The 22,913-nt window shown below is 28.5% G+C and overlaps 1 protein-coding gene, 1 long non-coding RNA gene and 1 pseudogene across 13 annotated transcripts in view; 2 read left to right on the plus strand and 1 right to left on the minus strand.

The window, feature by feature from the left end:
- The window catches only part of LOC106684430 (apoptosis-inducing factor 3), a 25,915-nt gene extending 10,193 nt beyond the window's left edge, over window positions 1-15,722 (plus strand). For 6 of the 10 annotated variants that reach the window (XM_014426513.3, XM_067052659.1, XM_014426511.3 and 3 more), the window contains 10 exons: window positions 6,005-6,071; window positions 7,847-8,025; window positions 8,102-8,278; window positions 8,594-8,760; window positions 10,099-10,223; window positions 10,908-11,041; window positions 11,818-12,002; window positions 13,043-13,183; window positions 14,262-14,481; window positions 14,576-15,722. In XM_014426513.3, the coding sequence (XP_014281999.1) occupies window positions 6,005-6,071; window positions 7,847-8,025; window positions 8,102-8,278; window positions 8,594-8,760; window positions 10,099-10,223; window positions 10,908-11,041; window positions 11,818-12,002; window positions 13,043-13,183; window positions 14,262-14,481; window positions 14,576-14,787 (1,607 nt within the window). In that variant the 3' untranslated portion in view covers window positions 14,788-15,722. Of the gene's footprint in view, window positions 1-1,605; window positions 1,795-1,896; window positions 1,987-3,238; window positions 3,299-6,004; window positions 6,072-7,846; window positions 8,026-8,101; window positions 8,279-8,593; window positions 8,761-10,098; window positions 10,224-10,907; window positions 11,042-11,817; window positions 12,003-13,042; window positions 13,184-14,261; window positions 14,482-14,575 lie in introns of those variants that run through there. The other 4 variants (XM_014426510.3, XM_014426519.3, XM_014426518.3 and 1 more) reach the window with 4 other exon arrangements.
- On the minus strand, window positions 13,794-18,829 carry LOC136797093 (uncharacterized). Of its 3 annotated transcripts, none has more exons than XR_010844914.1 (3): window positions 18,736-18,829; window positions 18,421-18,656; window positions 13,794-13,921 (listed from the first exon to the last, which is right to left on the minus strand). It is a non-coding gene; the product is annotated as an uncharacterized lncRNA (long non-coding RNA). The 3 variants fall into 3 exon arrangements; XR_010844915.1 differs by lacking the exon at window positions 13,794-13,921 and adding an exon at window positions 15,720-15,953; XR_010844913.1 differs by lacking the exon at window positions 13,794-13,921 and having other exon boundaries at window positions 17,159-18,656.
- On the plus strand, window positions 16,770-20,978 carry LOC106684432 (low molecular weight phosphotyrosine protein phosphatase pseudogene; annotated as a pseudogene).
- Window positions 20,979-22,913: the final 1,935 nt, after the last annotated feature.

A 22,913-nucleotide genomic window follows, 5' to 3' on the forward strand; every position in this document is an offset into this window, starting at 1 on the left:
GTTTACTGGGCCCCTTATGAATGAGGGTGGTGGTAGTACAGGAATTGGTGATATGGAGATAGTTATGATTATAAGTTTTGAGTTTCTGCATTATTAACGTTTCATCCACTAATTGTGTTACAAAAAGGAATAAATAATAGCTTTCTTGATGATATTCTTACTACAAGTTTTAGAAACCAAAACCACTAAATTTAAATAAATCAGGCTATAACCATAGCATTAGTGCTGTAAATGAGAAATGGAAAGATTTATCTCTGAATATTTGGCAATTTTTAATTTTAATTACAGAAATGCCACTCCAGAAAATTTTGTTTTTTATCTTTTTTTTTTCTTTCTGGACCTGTCAAATATAAAATTTACAATACCCAGATTGCCTGACTGTTACATTAATTAAACAAATAGCATGTAACGCATGAGAATGAACAGCACGCAGCGGTACCTCTTCTCTTGTTTTCTTAACTTAACTTTCTCATGTTAACAGATCCCTCATTCGCGTATTTTAGTCTCCTCCTTGTGTTCTGAGACAATTCAAAATGGGAGTCATGGCCATTTGTCCTATAAGTGTGTTTTGGTATCCCAGTAATTCTTCAAGAAAACGATTGTAGTAAATTCATATGTATTCGGTGACCGTTGGAATTTTTAAGTCAGTATGCAAAGTATTGTTAGTATATACCATGTTGCTTTGGTGATAAGTCGTTGTATTTTAGATTGTAAAGATTGAAAAACGGATTTCATATTTGAAATATTTAGTGCGACGTCTGTATGGTGTTGACAATATTAAATTATAACCTAACTTATGTTTGCTAAAAACCAATAATTTTTTATACTTTTCCTAATTCATGGGAAAATGAAAAAAATAATTCTTAAGAAATGAAAAGAATGATCAAAATTTAAAAACAACAGCCCTTCTAGCCTGGTTAAATAATTATATTTTTTAAGAAAACAATCGTTTATAAAACTTCATGTCACGCTGCATTTAATATAAATTTAAAAGTATTATGGATGCATAAACAGCATCAAGTACAAGTCTCTAAGCCATATTTGTAATCTAAAAGTACATTTTGAACCAAGTTTATTTTCAATAATTGTCCTTGGGATAGCAGGAACCTGTGATTGTAATCTTGATTAGCTTTATAATTATCTGTCTCATTACCTTGGATTAGCCTATTAAGTACTGTACTACAGGGCTATGAGATAGTTAGATTTCAATTGAACTTAATTATAATGATAAGTCGATAGAATAAGTGACCCGACAGCTTTAGTGATTTAAAATTAAGGTGGCTCTACAGATTTTCTAAAAAATAGTTTTCAATGAATATTCCCTTAAATTTTTTTTATTCATTAATTTTGCAATTGAATTGTTATTTTGAATCATTTAACTATGCAATAGCTAATATTGGATTATTGTTTTTATGAAATTAAAATATAGTTTATGGCACTTATTCTATTCACCAATAACTCTTATATTTTTAGCCAAAATAATTGAACCTTTTTTAAGTGTTGCAATACATTTTACACTAATTGTATGTAGTTGACGAACCGAACTGAAGGTAGCAGGCCACTATCAGCCGCTGAAAACCTTGAATTACCTCAAGAGGTTTCACATCTTTAGATGTGAATGTTAGGAAAGGGTGGGGTTGTCGAGAGAAGCAGTCAGTTCTCAGTTCCCATATCCTAGGCCAACATTCTAATCTGAATTTCGTAATATTATTTTGTAATTTCTTCAACCTATATAAAATTTTTAGTATTCACTAATTAATTGTTAGTCAGCAATGGGCTTAAACAATTGTAAAGGTGAATATATTTTATTACGTTTAAACGTAGTAGGTAATTGTTGGTTATTGTCTTTTAATTACGAGTTAGATGATTGATTTCACATGATATATTTTGCCCCAGTTTAAAAATCTTATATTGCCATGCTGTCAAGACTATTTCAGCCCTTTTCTCTTATCAAACAGTTAAAACGCTTATCTATATACAGTATAGGTAAGGTACTTGTATCTTATAATTAAAAAATAAATTTACTATACTTTACAGGTCATGGTTACTACTTTCCCCTATTATTCCTTTATTTATTATGTTTTATGAATGACACAATTTTAAAATAACTAGAAATCATGTAATCATTAACACAATTTTGCTCATCAGCATTTTCTTTATTTATGATTACTATTAATTTTATGACTGATATGATTTGAATTATTATTGATGTATCCAATTTTTAATTATTTTTATGAAGTAATCTTAAAACCTAAGATTGTTGTGCGGTAACAGATATTCCAATTTTTAACTTAGCTTTCCTCACTTTTTTAAACAATGGTATAGAAATAAAGGCCTATTGATCTGTCATACGTTTTTATATTTTCACATATATATTGTAATATTTCATTAGGCCACAAGACATTCCAGATTTAATGGATAGCAGCAATAGTAAATATTTAATCAATATAATATTGTATAAAAGATTAAATTAGATAATATATGTGTATCAACCAAGACAATTTTTTTTTAATTAGGAATTGGACATGTTGGTCAATCAACTACATAATGCCTGTCTTCTAAAGGTTGACAGCTTCTTTTAGTATTTTTTTCTTCAGTCTTCATGATTGAAAGATTATGGCAACATATTATTTTAAGAATTGAAAGCATATTTCTGATCACAATTTATTTTATTTATTTATATGTGTAGTTTTATTTATTTCTATGTAACTGTCATTGTTATGACTGCTTTAGTAATAAATCTTGAACAATCATAATGAAATTATGATACATTATGTTTTATCATAATCTTATTAGTAGTTAATCTTTACTTTTATTGAAAACAAAAAATCTTATATTGGTTTTTCTTTGTGTAAATAGTATGTATTTGAGACAAGAAAATTTTTTTTCGTTATTTAGTTTATGGGATGTTAGCTAAATATTTATTAAAATCCCTTAAAGAGTGGCATTTATTATTATTATGAAAGCTAAAGTACAATTATATGTGATACATTGGTCTAAACTGTTATTTCAATCCTATAAAATTGATTTGGTTGTAGTTTTGTTTAAATATTCTACAATATTTCATGTAATTCTATCTAATACTGACTTAGCATGCTAGTTTTTTTTTATATTTAACCTATTAAAAACAAAAGAAATTGTCAGAAAAAAGAATATGAAAATCTTTCCCTTTTTCCCAGGTTGTCTTCTTGTAGTTCATTGTGTAACAAACTTAATTATATATTTTGTTCTGTCTCAGGTCTTGTCCTTTCTGTTAATCTTTCGTATTAAGCCTACTCATACTGTCTCCAATTTCAAAGTATGTATCTGAAATTATCTGTTTCTCTTTTTTTTCCACCATTGTTGGTTTAAAATATTTAAGATCCCTTAAATAGTATTTAGCGTTATCTTATTACAGAAGTAGCTGTATTAGTTTTTGATAATAATTGTGTTTTTGTTTGTGGATATTATGTGGGATTAGCATTATGTTTGTTTGTAAAAATTGATAAAATTTTGTTGAATTTTCTACATTCCCTTGAACAAGTACATCAATTAAACAAGAAATTAATCGCTTTCTTTCAAAAAGGATACTGTCTTGGCTGCTCCACTTTTTTCCCGACTATCAATTATTTTTCACCGCTCTTTAAAGTCCAATCTTTTATGTCTGGCTGCTTATCAAGTTTTTGTTTTTAGAAATTATAGGTTCCATGGACTGCTATATTTTATTAAATTTATAAATATTGCTGGTATTATCTAACTTTGTTGGGTACATCTTTTATCCTTTACTTTGTATTTGTGAAGTAGTAACATATATTTAGCTAGCCAGCATATTTAACAAGTGTTTATTTGCTTTAGGAGTTAATAATTTATTCAGCTCTCATTATAATGAAATTTTTTTTCTTTGGAATATAATTTTGTATTTATAATCTTAAATTCTTTCTTGAGACTGGCAATTTTCTACTAAATAATTCAAAACACTATCCAAATTATAGTCTCAAAACTTTTATTGCTTTTACACGTACATTTTGTATATTTTAACTATTATCTTGGGAAAACTGTTGACTGCTATTTTAGTTATTTTTGAATGCATTTTATTCACTCCTGATACCTTTCTTGCTATAAACTATTTTTGTAATTTTTCAGCTGTTATTTCCTTCTTTGGTATTTGTATAAATGATGCTAGTTCAAAATTGGCACTCAACATTGCAGTTTGTTATGTGCTCGCTTACACACAGTCAGAAAAGGGTCAGTGATTGTTGGTCAGGTATAATCTGACAACATATAATGATTCACATATATGCAATTTCAGTCTGACCTTAACCGAAAAGGATCTGTTGAGGGTTTTATTGGGCATTATCCCTTTTGGGGGGACCATAATCGACAGCTGAGATCCAATTAAAGCAATAACAATAGTTATAATAATTTTAACAAACCTAGGTGTGAAAATAATTAATGGACAATCTTTCAAACTAGGAGCTAACTTATAATATATGTGAAGCTTCTGGCACTAATTCTCACTATTGGCTAAAGCAGACTGCAAGGTTCAAGTTACCTGTAGTTTTGAAACATATTTTACAAATTGCATTGATAATATTCTGCTGGTCAAACATTGGAACATTAAAAAGCTCTAAGCCTTCACAAATTTACTATTGTCCAGACAAGTATAAACAAATTTGTTACCTTAAGTGGTTTGAGTTTAGATGGCAAAACACTAAGATATTAATAAAAGTTGAATTATGTTTTAACATTGTACTATTTATTATTTCATGTTGGAAGGAAATAGTTGACCATTTGCAGATTACAGAAGATTTGATTACAGAAAGATAGTCCGGGTGGCGATCAATAAAGGTGTCAAAATAGTTAAAGAAAACTATTTATTGTTAACGAACGTTTTGCTCCACTTTGCAGGGCTGTCAGATTGAAACAGTCGCCATCTCTGTTTCAATCTGACAGCCCTGCAAAGTGGGGTGAAACGTTATAAATAGTTTTCTTTATTGACCGCCACCCACTATCTTCCTACAATCTATTTATTATTTCTTATATTTTGTCTGAAGATCAGGGCCTTATCTCTATCTATTTCAAATCATTGATTTCAAATTTGAATAAAACAATGTGCTTACTTTTGATATTTAAAATACCAATACATATTAACATTTGAAAAAAAAAAAGTGAGCAACAAACTGAACATATTGTTTAAAAGGGAAAATAAGAGGAAAAGGAAATAAAACAACTATATTCTGAAAAACTATTGCTAACAGGATTCTTTCTTTGATTTGTTATTGTTTTGTTTATTGAAAATTAACCTATAATTAAACAGCATTCAGCATTAATAAATCAACCTTAAAATTTGAAAAATATAAGTCAATGCTATATTATTGTTGCTTAAGTATCACCATTGAATGTCTTGCAGAAAATTTATTATCTGATTACAAAAATGCTCTTCCTTTCAATAAGTAATATCTGAATAAATTTTTGTGAAACCATATGTACATAAAATAGATTATATAGTTTTATTTGTAAATTTTAAAAATTAACTTTAAACTAATAAATTAATTTTTTTTAAAAATTAACTCTCTACTCAATGTGATCCAATTGTTATCTGAAATTTCATATTTTAATTTTTCATTTATAATTATTTCTTTACTTAATCAAAATTATCAATATATGCATTTAGCATCAGATATGCCAAGTAAAATATAGCTAATTATATCTGAGCACAATGACTCGTAAATAATTTTTTTTTTTATTATTATCTTTATTTCTTTTAAACCTTTATACAATTTATTACAATGTCCTGTGTTTAGATTTAAGTTAAGTATTACATTTAATTTTCTTTTTACAGGAAACTACTACCCTCTAATTTGTGCAATTTGGAAATTTTTTTAAAAATGCATGTAAATATTTTGTACAATGCCCTACTGTACAAGTGTCACTTGTATACTATTACCATGTGAAATTTATATATTAATGAATGCTTTTTTTACTTATATAACAAAAACAAACTTTCATTTATTGTCTATTGCAGATAAAGCCATGGTGAATGAATACGTAGAGGGTGTAGTTTGCCAGGAATCTGAAGTTCCAGATAATGGGTACGTAGGTTTATTTCTTTATTGATATATGTTTTGTGATTTTCATGAGTAAATTGTGATTAGAAAATCAAGCTGTATCATTAAACCCATGTGTCCCTCTGGTTAATTAACATTAAAGCTATGTTATTGTTTCTTTAATCTAATGTTGGGACAATATCAGCTTCTAGAAAATATCGAATATATTAATTTCTTGAAAACATTTTGTTGTAATTTATTAATTATTCATGATACTTGAGTAGTAAACTATATATGAAGTTTAGTATAAATAAATTTTATATCATTTGTATTCAGGAGACAAATTATTTAAATCCTAACTTAATAAAAAGCTTTCTAGATGTATAGATTAGAGTGAGAAAATAAACCTTCTCGCTCAATCAGCTCCCACTTAGCCAATAAGAAAAAAAAAATTATACTATTATCAGAACTAAATTGTTCAAAATAAAAGGTTGCTGACATAACAAAGGGAAACTTTTTTTTAAGACAACTACTCTTGAACTGTGAACTTAAAGGCAATTAACAGTGTACATTAGATGAAGTTTTTTAAAAAAAAATATTAAGTATCTTTAATTTTCAATATCTTTAGTAGCAAATGCAATTTTTTTTCTTTAAAACATAGAAAATTAAATTTTAGGCAGTATAGGACTCCAATGGGAGTCTTGGCCAAGTTGGATAAATGTGTTAGTGTTAGTGAAATTACTAAATCTCTTAGAATGAAAAATGCTATTAAGAATTAAATGTTCCTTTGTAGACATAACCAATGATACATCTAAAGAAATGTCTATTAAAAATTTAGCGTTTACAATTAATTATTATAAAATGATATAATATATGTAATGTCATCATACATTAATGTATATATTATTAAATTTAATCTTTTAAAAATAATTTTATATTCAATATTAATTTTTATTCAATATGCAAGTTGAATTAATATAGGAGTTTTTCATTTATAAACCTCAGATCAACTGATTCTTTACCCTAAACAGCGAATGGTTCTGCTATACTACCAGGTTTTTTACTAATTAAAGAGATATGCCTTTAATTATGAAAATCATGATTTCCTTAACATCTTTAATGTGGGAATGAAGTTTAAAAATGAATTCATTGATTGATTGAAAATAGTCATAGTGAGTTTTTCAGCTAGTTGTAATTAGATTATTTTTTTACATTGTAACTTGGATGAGATATGGTAAGGATAAATATATGACTTTCATAATTCAAGTATCTATAGCATGATAATTGAAATGGGCCTGTTTATTAATGGTCTGGATAAATTATTGAGGTAGGAAGTTGTGTAATACCAAACGTTGTGGAGGGTAGGCTTAAATTAAATATAGGTGGAAGGATTGTGTTACCTTCCATTTCCATGATTTGTGTCAAGATCATCAAATCCTGAAAGTACATAAGTTGTGAATAAATGAAGATTGCCACTGAAAAAATAGCAATGTCCATTAATTAATAAACTCCCAACAGTTAAGATTTATAAATTAATAATAATAATTGTCAGGTAACTCACTCATTTGAGAACAGAAACTAAATTTTAAAGAAGTTGTAAAACTTAGAATTTCATATTTCTCACATTCAAGTCTTTTTGGACCCATGTTTTTTCTCATGTGATCTTCAAATGTTTATCTATAACATTCTTTTCAAAAGGTCTTGATATACATTAATTTAATAATGATTTGAGTTTTTAATTAATGATGTTAACAAAATTAACATGTTAATTACCTTTTCATCAATTCCTTCTTTGAGTATTACTTCTTTTTTATATGCAGAATGAAAGTGTGTGATCTTGGTTCTGATGGAGGAAAAGTATTGTTAGTTAAGCAAAAGGGCGAAATTTTTGCTATCGGAACTAAATGTTCCCATTATGGAGCTCCACTTGTTAATGGTGCTCTTGGAAATGGACGAGTCCGCTGCCCTTGGCATGGTGCATGCTTCAATCTCAAATCAGGTTTATAATGACTATAATTTTTACTGTTTAATTTTAGTTTGAGGTGATATTAATAAATTGTGGTTTTATCTTTTAGGAGATATTGAAGATTTTCCAGGACTTGATAGCATACCGTGCTATTCTGTTGAAGTTGTAGAAGGTGGTGGGGTCAAGGTAAGAGCCCGTAAACATGATCTTGAAAAAAATAAAAGATTGAAAGAAATGGTTCCTAAGTCTCCCAGTAATAATAACACATTTATAATTGTTGGAGGAGGTATGTATCAACCCATTATACAATTTATTTGTAAATAAAACTTAAAAGAATGTACTAACTTTTAATCACATCATTGAAGATTTTATATAAACTAACACATATCATTGATTTTATAAAAAAAAATTGTAAATCCTACAATTTTCAGCAAAATATATTTGCTTATATATTTTATAGGCTTCGTTGAGTTATCCATTTGTAAGTTGTAATAACTGAAATTTTAAATTTTATCGATAATTAGGAACTAATGATAAATAATAGAAATTTTTGAATCTATGTAAATTCTATAAATTGATTTTCAAATATTTTTTCATTCAGGAGCTGCTGGTCAAGTTTGTGCTGAAACTTTACGGCAAGAAGGTTTTTCTGGAAGGTTGGTAATGATTTGTGCTGAACAATATTCCCCTTACGACAGAATCAAACTTAGCAAACAGCTCGATCTTGGTATCGATAAAATACAACTAAGGCCAGATACATTTTACAAGGTAATTTGTTGTAATTTTCTATCCCATGTTGGAAATTTATTTATAATATATAAATATAACTTTTAATTTTACTTTTCCCTAATAAAAGGGATCTTTTATGTTCTTGCTTTTAGAGTTTGTTTTCTCTAAATCTACTACCTTTTCTCACTATTTAATTTTAGTAATTATTTACTTTCTAAAGAAATTAATTTTGAGTATTAAGTATTAGAATACAAGCAAAATTTTGAAAGTAAAGTAATCGTTAGTATTATGGAAGTGCCGAGATTCAGGACTTCTAAAAGATGAAAATATTTTCAGTACATTATATTTTTATTTCATTTATATTTTTTTTTAGTTTACTAATACCATTTAGGTTAAGTATAAATTTTATTAGATGATTTTATTTAGTTCCACTGCTTTCTACTATATCCATGTCATCATAATTTAGCTCACTACCGATTATCTGATTAAGCTGAAATTTGGTACAAATATGTAAACCCCCATATAATATAACTATGATGCTATGGAGATGGTCTGATGCTGGATATATTGTGTAGAATAACTTATAGAGATGTTGTAACGCATTTTTCTTAATACCTTGCTAATGATTTCTTAGGGGTGCATTAGCCAATATTTGTTGAAGGTTGGGTCATAAGCTCTGTAGAAAGACTTAATTATTAATTTTCTAAACCAATATATGCACAAACAAATCTTATAAACTTAAGATTCTTATAATTTCTTAGAGATGTTAGTTGTTATTCATAAATGGTGTTTTCATCAGCTCTGTAGAACTTATCATTTCATATAGCTATGACGTAGGTAAGGATTTTCTATAATTACTGAAAAAGGTTGTTGAATGTCTTGCTAATTAAAAGGAGGGAATGAAGAAATAACATCTATTAAAAAATATATATTATTATGAGCTGTAAATGTCTGACAATTTAGTAATATGGTGCAAATTATTCAAAAATTAGTTTAATATAGATTACTGTTTTACATCACTGTTTTATTTTTTTATTTCAGTTATAAAAGAATGGGTGATCTATTGATGAATGACTAAATTTTTTAAAAAGTATTTTTTGAATATTTTATTTACTTCAATTTGAATACCTTTAGCAACTGATATTACAATTTGAGTCATATCATATCATTTCGTATGATTTTTTCCATATTATTTTACTTAACTCAATATACTATAGCTTTTCTTTTTTGACTCCTTATAGTAATGAAGTATAAAATTATCAAGAAATTATTTTATTCTATTTAACAGTCTACTTTCAAAGTAATGTAATCATTTTTCTTAAAATAGTTTTTTGTTTTTAAAAGTTATTATATGATGGTGTTTTATACTAATTTCAGGAACATGACATTGATATTATGCTGAATACTAGATTGGTCAAACTGTATGCTGAGAAAAAAACGCTCGAGCTAGATAATGGGCAGTCTATGAGTTATAATTCAGTCTTTCTTGCTACAGGTTCCAAGTAATTATCATTGTATTGGTAAAGTATCAAAAGTTATTTTTCAAAAGAGATGGATCATATATAACTAAATAGTTTCAAAGATTAATGAAGTTTTATTTATTTTTTTAATTTTTAAAAAGAAAGTATGGAATATAGGTAAGCGTCCTGCCACCTCACAGCACATCATAACCAACTAATTGTCAATTTATAGAGGTCGCCTACTGCTATTGATAATTTTTGATATTTTGAGACCCATATTTAAATTCTATTTCCTACCATAGTAATGTTACCTCTTAATGGTATTTGAAAGTTTTTATTTAAAAAATAAATAAATATAACCATTTGCTTTATCTCTACTTAGATGTTATTGAGATTTCCTTTTTCTCTTGAGGTAATAAAATTCCAATGATTTAGACAAGGATAGTATTAAGTTTCTAATTTTTTCTAAATGTTCAGTAGAACAAAGTTTCTTTACCCGTTTGTGCACGTTTTTCTACAGCCATTTTAGCTTTACCACTATTCACCAACTACTATTCCATTTGTATTCTAAAAATCTATCAAAAGCCCATTGTTCCTCATTTTTGAATAATAAAAAAAAATGAGTTACTTAATTTTTCCTCTATGGACATTTATCATAATTGTTTGGTCGAAATTGAATCAGTTCAATTGAATCCAATATAAACATATATAATTTTTTTCCCTTAGGTCAAGGAAGATAGATTTACCTGGCATCAACCTTAATAATGTCTTTACTTTAAGGAGTTTAAGGGATGCCCATAATATTAATTCTAATATATCACCAGAATCTAATGTTGTTATTTATGGGTCATCTTTCATAGGTAATGTATTATTTAGCTACTTAAAGTTATATCTGTTTGCACATCTTAAGTTGTGAATATACCTGTAAATGGGGCCATGAATTTTTATTGTTTAATAACAAATAAATACCGTTTTATTTGAGCATTACTAGGCTACATCACATTATTAATTTTTTGCTTCCTCGCTATCAAAGGTAGGGAAACTTTGTATTCAAGCAGACATTGTCCTCGGAATTGAAAATTTCCACTCTCATTTTACTTTTTAGACATTAAGGAACAAATTGGGTTCAGTTTCTGTCTGTAATCAAATTTGTATTCAGGCATAATCAGTCGAACTGTTTTTCAAATTTCGATGAACTTTTCAGGGATTGATTGGGTTGGTTTCTGGTTGGTCCCATATAGACTTTATAAAATTCTGTTCCCTTTGCAGGTGTTTTTATTATCAACTTTCTCAGACATTACAAAATTCAATTTACATAAATATATTTTTAATTTTTCATTGGTACATGAAAATTTTAAGTATTAGGTTTGTATGTAAAATTTTCTTGTTTAACTTTTAAAATTTTGCTTATAGACTGACAAATTAAAAACCACATATTTAATGGTCTCTGATACTATAAATTTCACCATAATTAAAGTTATTAGCATTCTGCTCTTTTTCAGCCTGTGAATGCATTTTTATTAGGAATAAGTATGTACAAGATCACAAATTAATTAATTAATCATAATATGTTAATTGCTAATTTTAATATTTTTATTATTCAGTTCTAGTGATCATTTTTACTTAATTTTTAAAGGTATGGAAGCTGCTGCTTATTGTGTAAGCCATTGTAAGAGCGTCACAGTTGTCGGAAGAAGTGAAACACCGTTCCAAGAATCCCTTGGTTCTCTACTAGGCAATAGAATTGCTAAATTATTTACTGACAAAGGTGTGCATTTGAAAATGTCAAAGACTGTTAATGAAATCAAAGGAGAAACAAAAGTAATTTATATTTAATAGTTTATTTGTGTTTTAAAGATTTATTTATTACTATTATTTCATAAATTAATGTCTGTTAGACATATCTATTAAAGAATTATTATTCTTGAATTATAGTTTCAATGTTACACGATTCTATAATTGTTATAAGAATAAAAAGATGTCTTATGATTAATTTTATTTATTTTCTTAATAACTGGTTTCAGTCGCAATGACCTTCTTCTTACAACAAGGAAGGGAATGATTAATTAATAAAAATACCAATAATCAATTTTTAAAAATATTGAAGCAAACAAAACAACTATGAAATATTAAATACATATTAATAATTCATTAAATAAATAAAACAAGACATAAACTAAAGAAGAAACAAATTTTAAATTTATTTATTACTTTATGTTTTTTAAATTTTTTTGTAATGTATTATTAATATGTATTGTATAATTTAATGAGTATTTTATTATTTTTTACTGGATTCCAACAATTCTTTATTTTGATTATTACAGTTTTTTGTTTATTATATGTTAATTTAGCCTGAAGAAGGTTATTAAGACCAAAACTAGTTGTTAAGAAAATAAATAACATTTATCAGAAGGAAGTTTTTTCTTTATAAAAATATCAATAGTAGCTTACTAAAGTTATCAATAATTATATGATGAGAAGTTGGTTGGGGTGCGATCAGTAAAAGACACCAACAAGTTGAGAGAACATTTTTAATTTATGATGATGAACTTATTTATATATGAGAGAACTTACTTAATTACTATTTAATAAGTTTTCTCAACTTGTTTGTGTTTTACTGACCGCACCCCCAACCATCTTCTCATTATATATATTATCTACAGTCAACTATCTTCTAATTATTATCAATGACTATAGTGGTTTATATATGTTTATTAATTTTAATTAATTATTGATTTCTGCCCAACTTAACAGAACAATTTATAATATTATTTCCTTAGTTCTGTTTTCATTGGGTGGTGTTAATGAGTTTAAGATATACTTCTTTTGATCAATTGATATTTAGATGTTGATTTGTTGAGGTGGAAGGTGTCTTGCTCTCTGATGGGGAAACTATACCTGCTGATGTGATAATTCTTGGGCTTGGTTCAACATTTGAGACTGAATACTTGGAAGGCTCGGGGGTCGACAGAAGCCCATCCGGCTCAGTTCTTGTCAATCAGGTAATTAATGTTATTCTAGGGATCAATCGAATTGACGTGCTCTTTTTTTTATAGCTAATAATTATTATACAAATCATTATTTAGAGGAAGAAATAAAATAAAACTCCTGTACTGCTACCACCCATTAAGGGTCAGGAGCTCATTACTTTCCAATGAAGTACAGTTACTTGAACAACGTTTGTACAAAGAGGTGATCTGTTCACAGTTACAATCAACTGCCAGATTTTTCCGCAATGAAAGTAACCCACTTTATTGAGGTTGGATGTGCCTCAGAAGGGTTCCTGGGCCCAGTGGGTTAACTCACGACTAAAATAACAGAATAAATGACTATCTACCATGGCCAGATTTGAACCCACCCCCAGGAGTTAATAACATAGTGCTTTACTCACTGAGCCGGTGACTTCCCTTGTGTAAGTTGACACACCAGATATTAAAATAGAAATTCTGCACAGGTTTCCATGGTGAAGTGAAACCCTTTCACTTTTTATAAGTTTTAAAATAATTCAAAAACTAAACATCTCCCAGAATATTCCAGATGATCATTTAAAAGATACTTCAACTGTATTTCAAAGCTAAACCAAAAAAAAAAATCATTATTGGAGTAATATTAGCGAAGTTGAAGCAAATAAGTTTCGTATTAGACTTAGTACTCAAAGTAACAAGGAGAGTTTTGTGAATGTATCCTCCAGATATTACTCTAGCCTACATTTTGGCTAAACCTTTGATCCATCTTCAGTACTAAAACATAGGCAGAAATGATAAATGTTGGCTTATATAATAAAAACACTTACAATGATGATGCTTATTCTACTGCTAGCATTTATATATTGTCTAGCAACATGGAATAATAAACTATATTTGTGCAAAATGAATTTTAATAATAAAATATAAATGAATAAAATTTATATCATTACTAGATAAAATAGTTTTTTGTTGTGTTAATATTACTTTTTATTTCATTCAGTTCATCATTTTCTTTTTTATGTTTGTTAATTTAAATATTTTAATTTGTTGTAATGCCTTGAAAGATATTATATACTATTGAATAAGCTTGGTATTAATGTACAATGGTTATCAGTTTCTAGAAACCAACTGTGCTGGAGTGTTTGCTGGAGGTGACATTGCTGAAGCTCCAGTGTTGGCATACGACAACAATAAACGAGCTGCTATCGGACATTGGGGTTTAGCACATTATCATGGGCGCATAGCTGCTCTCAACATGGTGTCTAAGGCAACTCCTCTTAAAACTGTCCCTTTCTTTTGGACAATGCTCTTTGGTACCTCTTTCAGATATGCAGGTAATTAAAATTACTTGAACCTTGTTTCATAAAATCATCTCTCATTATTTTTAATATTTTTCTGTATTAATGAAATTATTAAAACAAATTAAAGGTTATGGAAAGGACTTTGATGATACTGTTGGAGGAGGAGACCTTGAAAGCTTAAAATACGCTTGCTATTATTGCAAAGGCGATAAAGTAATTGCTGTTACTACAGTTGGAGTTGATCCTATTGCTGCAGCATTTGCCGAACGATTGAGTTCTGGGCAAGAGCTTTCAAAATCCACAGTAGTTTCTAATCCACTGACATGGCACAAAGATTAGCACAAGGCCTTTGTTACATTTATGTAATTGATTCATGCAATGTTATTGATTTTAAATGATTTAATTCTTAAACAAATGCTTATTATTAATATTATAGAGGAAATTAATTCAATTCATCACCCTTTGTTAATAAATGGGAAAATGAATTATTTATGTACTTAAATTAATTTTTATTTATGTTTTAAGAATATGTATAATACTTTATTTATTACCACATTTATATCCACTGTAAGTGAGAGGATGATGTATATATCTGAATTACATTAATGTCCATTGAATACCATCCTTTTCTTTCTCCTTTGATAGTATTAGCTATTATTTTTTGAAATGGTGGGCACAATAAATATATTTTAAGTAACTGTGCCTCCTTTATAAGCCTTCTTGATAATTATTTCTATCATAGGCACTAACAGTATTAATTATTTTTAGCACTCTCTTGAAAAGAGCACTTGCAGTATTAGGTACTCTTTTTCACTTGTGTGGTTTCTTTTTCAATAGAGCATTGTATGTTCTATTTTTTTAATCAAATATATTTTTATAGTAGACTATATCTTATGCATTTATCTTTTACAACAATCACAAATGAAAAGTGTTTACCTTGTAACCGATTATTAAGGTATAGTTTGAATTGTGTTTCATATTCAATATACAATCTTACAGTAACTAAGTAAATGTATAGAGAGATTTTATTGATATGTTTTATTATTTATGATTATGAAACGAACCATTTTTTTTTTAAACTAAATTACCAATATAATACATATATTTTAAATACCTAAGTTAATTATCATTATATATAAGAGCTTTCATTTTTGTAATATGAGATGAATGTAGTCATTTAACAAATCATAAGTTACCACATTTTAATTAAAATGCAATTTCTTTCAATGTATTTTGTATTGCTCTAATATTAATAAACTATTGTTTAAAAAGCAGTTGGATTTATTAATCAAAGCCTATTAAAATTTGTTTTTTGGGATTGATGTTTTAAATAACTCAATCAGTTCTATTGTGGCTTTATGTGGGCCCTTTATGGTCAATCAAAATGACAGGAGCAAAAGATTGGCTTTCTAATTCATTATCAGCATTCCTGAACTTATTAAGCCATGCTGAGGCCCTTAGATAATGTGAATCTCTGAGTCCTATTCCAAGATAATGTGAATTACCTGTAATTAGAATTATGTAGAAAGTATGTAATAATGTGAAACTAACAGAAAATCTAAATAAGACAACCTAAATAATGATGAAGTTAATTGGGATTGCTTCTGAAATTTAGCAAGAAATGCTGAAGGAGGTTGGATTGGGAGGAGTGTTTGTTTATATCTGTGTCATTGAGTTTTATTTTAGAGAACAAATGAATATGTACTTTTTAAGCTTATTAGATAACATTATCTTCCAAAAACCTGAAATCTTTTGAAAGTAAATTAAAACGACAACCTTATTTTTCTCATGGGTCAGGGGGACTAAAGGCAGTTGCCTAAATTACTTTTATGCATAATCCAGCACTGATAAATTGCAATCTGAGCATGGTTTATGGGATGTGAAGGATAGATGAAAAAAGTACGTACCTAGACTAATGCACAGAAAATAACTTAAATGAATAATAATTTTAAACAACTAACTTAAACACATGAAATAATTTTATTTTTTTTTAAATCTTTGCTAAATTTAATCAATTATGAAAAGCTGTCATTTAAAAAGAACAGATCAAACAAAAACATTTTCAATAACTGAGGGACCTGATGACAGTATCTTCCTGAAAGCCAATTATTTTTCATGATTCCAATCTTTTTTAAAAAAAGGTAAATTAAATTTTTATGCAATCAAAAAATTCCAATTAATGTTTTTTTAAAAATGATAATAATTTCAACTGGATGGTTAGTCTACTGACTAAGCCATATCAATACTGATTAGTAGACTAGACCAGCCAAGATCAGTCAGCAGAGGTTGGAATGAGTAACTCCACTCTTCAGAATGTTTAGGATTAGGTTAGGTTGTATCACACTAACCTCACCTCTTCCATGTATGGTTTATTAAACTTTTTTATGCAATAAAATTTTATTTTTTTCAATGTTCTTTTGAAGAAACTAGACACATTTTCCTTTCTTACTACCAAAGGTATTTTTTCTTACTATGGTTCATATATAATTAGATACTACAATGTGAAAAAATATTTCTTCATTTGTGTTTAAAACTAGATTATATCTCTTAGGTTGATTTTAATTTTAATCTAGTTTCTTTGTATAAGTCTTGTTTAGTGGTTTATATGACTGAGTAAAAAAAAATTTAGATGCAAGGATGTAACATGTCAACATTTAATTTAAAATTTCTGAGTTAAGAATTTATTTATTATAAAAACAAGCTTTTGGAATAATAACAAAAAAAGATTGGTTTATTAAAATTACTTAAACAATGTAATCAAGGTGTTAAAATATAAAGATTTATACAATAGGAGCTTTATATAAAACTCCTAAATGTTAGATAAATTTTTGAAGAATGTAACCTGTAATAAGGTAGCTTTTATTATCAAAATTTGATTTGATGATCTTGGCTGATCCATATGTTTTCTTGTGTGCTAAAACTTAAAAAGAACTGTTTTCTTCCAAACAGATTTCTCAATACTAGTTTTGTAACTCAAAAATCAATAAAATCTTCTATAACACCTGGAGTGCTCCACCGATTATCCTCAAATTTTTATGGAATCTAAAGGACATTAAAATATACCAAATGACAAATCAGACTCTATTAGGTCACTTTGAATTTTAGATATAGGACAATTTATTTATAATTGGTTTAATAAATTTGAATGACTTTTTATTGCCTTCAACTCCAACAAATTTATGCTTTATTGTTGTTACCAGGAAGAGAGAAAACTCATCTTGCTACAAAAAATTTAATCTGATCGAAGTATTACTGATATTAATAATGGGTAATTAATGTTGATCTTTGAACATGTACAAAAACAAATCTGGCTTTTCTGGAAAGTGAGAAACATTTCAATTGTTTCTTTATGTATATCAGTGTTAGTAATTGTGTGAGAGGATAAACTATTTTAATTAATTTTTCTAGAGTGAATAAGAAGAGTGAAATAAAAACAATTTGCTGAAAATTAAATGATGCATCACGTTTCCTACTATATATTGTAGAATGAGAAGGCACCAAGAAGCTTTAAGGAATCCTTAATATTACCAATATTCAGAAAAGGTGACTTAAATATTGTAAAAAAATAAGGAGGAATCAGTATCAAAAATATTTACTGGAATATTAATAATAGAATATCAACATGGGTAGTAGATAATAATGTATTCAATGAAAATTAAGGGGATTTAGTCCTGGCTACTGCAACAACGATAATATATTTTTTTATTAACCTAAGATAATGGAGTTATAGAAAAAAAACGAAAAAGAAAGGAATACACCCCCGTTCACAACTTCAAACGATTCCGGTTCCATTTTGGAGCCGTTTCAAACAGTTCCTGTTCAATATTGGAGCTGATTTAACATATCCCGTTCAGTGGAGTTCTCCGAACCATCCCTACTACTCCTGAGAGACATTTCCTTTAAATATTGTTCAGTTTTCTGCCTGGTGTGTTCGTTAGAGGTTAGTATTTTCCTGTATTTTTATTTTCTCACCTTATTTGTCAGTACGAATCATTAGTCACACTGCTGTACTGCGTTTCCTTCCTCATTACTTCTTTCCTTCTTTTAGTTTCACCATATCTGTATTTCAATTAATTTTTTTTACTAGTTTATCTGTAATTACTTCAGCATTACATTGTTGTTTTTTTATCCATTACTCTTTTCAATGATTCAAGGATGCCAATGTGGGAGTATAGGGTCAGTTTTACTCCACACAGCAATTTGAAAACCTGAAAAAATGAGAAATTCGTTCACCTACTTTAAATTATGATAATTGTCGTAAAACATTAATTAAAGAGACTATCATACTTCTAATTGCTTACAAACGCAACCCAGAAAGGCTAATTTTCTAAAACTAGGAAAAGGCCAAAATTCAATCACCAGTCCTACGGTAAGTTAGGAATTCCAGTGATGCAATTGGGGAATTTTAGATTCTATCCCCCCCCCTCCTAGGTGACGACTTCCGTGTTAAGATTTAATATTTTATTCTATTTTTTAAAATTTCCATATCCTTTTAATTTATTCCTTTTCATTTTTATGTAATTTTCTATGTCTTTTTATAGTCCTTCCATAGTTATTCTCGTATTATTTCTTTATGTATCTGTTTACTTACATTTATTTATCCCCTTGATATTTTATTGCACCATACTCACGCCTCATTAATTTCTTTTAATTTTCCATATTAGTTATTAGCTCTATTAATTTTCTTTTTCACTAATTATTATTACAATAGTAAATATTCAATTCTATCATTCATTGCTGTACTTGTTATTATTATTATTGGCGCTACAGACCGTAGAGGTTCGAGGCCTCAGGCTTTTCGTGAACCTAGTGAACTGGGTTCGTCACTCCCACGCCTACTTTTTGTGAGTGCCACCCCTTGGCTAACGGGCCTCACCAATGCGGGGGGGGGGAGGCTGCAAGTGACTATTGTATAATTTTATGCTTGAAAAAATCCCGGATAGGGCCGGGGACTCGAACTCGCAAGCTTTAGGTTGGCAGATAGGTGCTGCTACCGTCATCCTTCCCTCCCCCCAACTTGTTATTAATAATTATTCTATTCATTTAGTTTACTTCGTCCAATTTTTATGTAATTTTCTATGTATAATCTTGTAATGTTATCATACTTTATAATGTTTTGTTTCTTGTTTTCTTAGCCCTGATGAAGACCCGCAATCTGGGTCGAATTATTGACTTTCAATAAAGTGTTACTACTATTTTGTGTTCCTTTCTGGTTGTCACATAGACCTTATCCCTTCAGTATGGTCTCCTAATAAACATTCAACAAATTAATTCACTCATTTTTCTTTTATTGCATGCATTTCTGATTATATGTTATGTATGATTTGAACGTGACGTTTTCATATTAAGTACATAGTTCTTTTGCAAAAGTATAGCACAAATACAAAAATATAACAGTTTGTTAGAATTATAGTAAGCTCTTAATCATTTAATAGAGCGAAATTGTTATAGAATGAATACTGAAAATACTAAGAACGATTTTATAGTTTTCCTGTCAACTGAAAAACTAATACATAAATGAAGTTAAATTTAAATACTAATTATTTAATAGATATGGAGAGAACACGATTGACAAAATAGAAAATTTACTGCACACGCGATCAGTAGGTTAAAATTCGTTAAAACATACTTTTTATTTATGCCTTTTTCGTCATTCTCTATTATATACTACGGCTTTATTTGATTTTCTAACGGTATATAATACGTTTATATTACTACTCATATTTCCGAGAATGTTTTGAACCTGAAAACAAAAATATTTTTTCTTTTATTTCTCTATTCCCCTTAAGTTGATTATTAGCTCCTTTCATTGTTAATTTTTATTTATTTTTCATTGCTAGTGAAAATGTTGAGGTTGTTAATTATTTCAGATCTAAATTTTGCAGAGGTAAGAGCACTGAAAATTTCTTTTTAAAGGGATCCTTTAGGTGATATATGTAAAAAATAAATATAGTGCAAGTAAATAATCTCTAAAAAACAGTTATTTTTTTGCAGATGGCAGTTACTCATGATCGAGATACTCTTTTTAACTGTTTTGGAAATACTTGTTACGATAGAAGTGTTCTTTTTGTCTGTCTTGGAAATACCTGTCGTTCACCAATTGCCGAAGCAGTATTTCTTAAACTTCTAAAAGAGAAGGGTATTTTTAACAAGTGGTTGGTTGATAGTGCAGCTATTGAATCTTGGCATATTGGTTCTAAGCCTAATCCTCATGCCATTTCTGTTCTTAAACGTAACAAAATTGAAACGCACCACAGAGCAAGGCAGATAAAGAAGTCTGATTTTCATAAATTCGAATATATTCTTGGCATGGATATGGGAAACATGAATGATTTAGAGAAACTTAGACCACCCGATTCCAAAGCAAAACTGGAACTTCTGGGTGCTTATGATCCACGTGGCAAACTTATTATCAATGACCCATATTTCCAAGAAAAAGAGGCATTCTTGAAGACGTTAGAGCATTGTTCTCGTGCTTGTGAAGGTTTCTTGAATACTGTAATCAATAAAGAAGAAGGATTTCCATAACATCCATTTTTATTTTTTATAAAAATACAACCATTTGTAATATACATGTATATATAGCTGACCGTAAAAATTTATATATAACCATTTGTAATAATTTGGTAAAATAGAAATTTGATTACTCTTCAAATACTTACTTGTTAATGTTATTTATCTTTAGCTTCACACTTCTGACTTGTAATTTTCACAAAATATAAATACGTTTAAGAAGTATGAATTTTTTGTATGTTAATGTTATGTGTTATTTGAATGTTAATGTTATGTTATCCTTTGTGTGTTAATATTATGTGTCATTGGCTTCACACTTCTGACTTGTAATTTTTACAAAATATAAATACGTTTAAGAAGTATGAATTTTTTTATTAATGTTTTCATTTTTATCAAACAAAACCTCTGCTATTTTATTAATCAGCTATAAGTATAGATTATACATTATAAAAATCTGGTGCAGTGTACACATCACACAGCATTACTTTGAGTTGAAATCAATCCTTGCCAATCATTGGGAGCCTTCTGCTTCAGTTTATATTACAATGACGGACTATTAACCTCATCGTAAACCTGAACTCCAGAGGTGTGGAAGAATTCCCGTCTTTTTTGGCTTCACTTTTACTTTGATGTAGAGTATGGTATGCCAAACCCCTGGGACTTTCGAAGTATGCTACAAACCTCCAATGGGCCACATGCAATCATTAACATTAATTAAATTAAAAAGAATCCTAGAACGAAGGTTGAATTTATAGGTCATGTAGTACTATGTATTTAAATTTTTATCATCTACAAACTACATTATTGATATAAAAGTTTCCTTTAATTTCGCCAATCTTTATTTTTTTCCTTTTTATAATAAAAATAAAAAATCAAAAGAACAAAATAAACGTGTAGATATGAATGTTTATTGCTTCCTTTGTTTACCAAGCATTTGTGCAAGTCTTGGATTTGCTCCAAACGTGTAGATAGTACAGAAATATAGAGCTTGTGCTGAAGAAATCCATATGTTTTTAACAAACCTGTCTAAATTGGATAAATTATCTTGTTATAAATGGCTATTGAGCCACAAAGTCCTTGTTATTAAGGTCGAATTAACATCGAAAAAAAATCGAAGAAATTAAATGGAATAACAAAGGTTTAAAAATTCTCAGTCACAGAGGAGTTTCAATGTAAAAATTTGAGGACCTTATTGTGATTGTGGCAGACTTACACAAATTAAGAAGCGAGGGAGGACCACACAGAAGTTCTGTATAGTGCAGTGTCGCACTATACATATAGTCTTTCAACTAGTTTTTTTAGTTAATACTTACACACTTTTTCTACTGCCTAATTTGCTGATTTTTGTGTATCCTTTTATTTTACCTATGTTTATTTTGTTCCCTTTTATAATGAAAATGGATTAAATCGGATGTAATAGCCAATAAAAGTCAAAAAAAGAAAACAAACGACTAAATATTGAGGTTTCTTACGTACTCTTTCTGTTCGTGGCTCCTGTGTTTTAGAGAATTTTTCACAATTGGGCATTGGGGTGAATCAATATAACTCTGCTGACTAAACCAAATTTTCTTTGATTGTCGATCACGGGTTAATTGAAGTCCTAAAAATGGTTTGGCCTCACCATCTTAAATAATCTTGTGAGCTGTAACTTCACTTGATTTTTTATTGTTCGAAAAATAAGCAGGCCATCCACCAAAACTACTATAATACATTTTCATGTTATTTTGAAATAAACACAAGAGTCAAATTTTGACTGTGTCAAACCAATTACCAGGTTCTGTTGTCCATTTGCGCCTTCAATTCACGCTCCATAGCATCAACCCACAACTGATAGTCCTGATGAAGTAACGCATCATCATAGGACATTATAAAACATTTTGAATCAATATATATTTACAACTAACAATATTTTTAAAAGGTATGAAATTTTAAAATAGACATTAAGGGCAATC

Source organism: Halyomorpha halys, unplaced genomic scaffold (genome assembly GCF_000696795.3).
Source record: "Halyomorpha halys isolate HHAL.00 unplaced genomic scaffold, Hhal_1.1 Scaffold582.1, whole genome shotgun sequence".
Taxonomy (NCBI): Eukaryota; Metazoa; Arthropoda; class Insecta; order Hemiptera; family Pentatomidae; genus Halyomorpha; species Halyomorpha halys.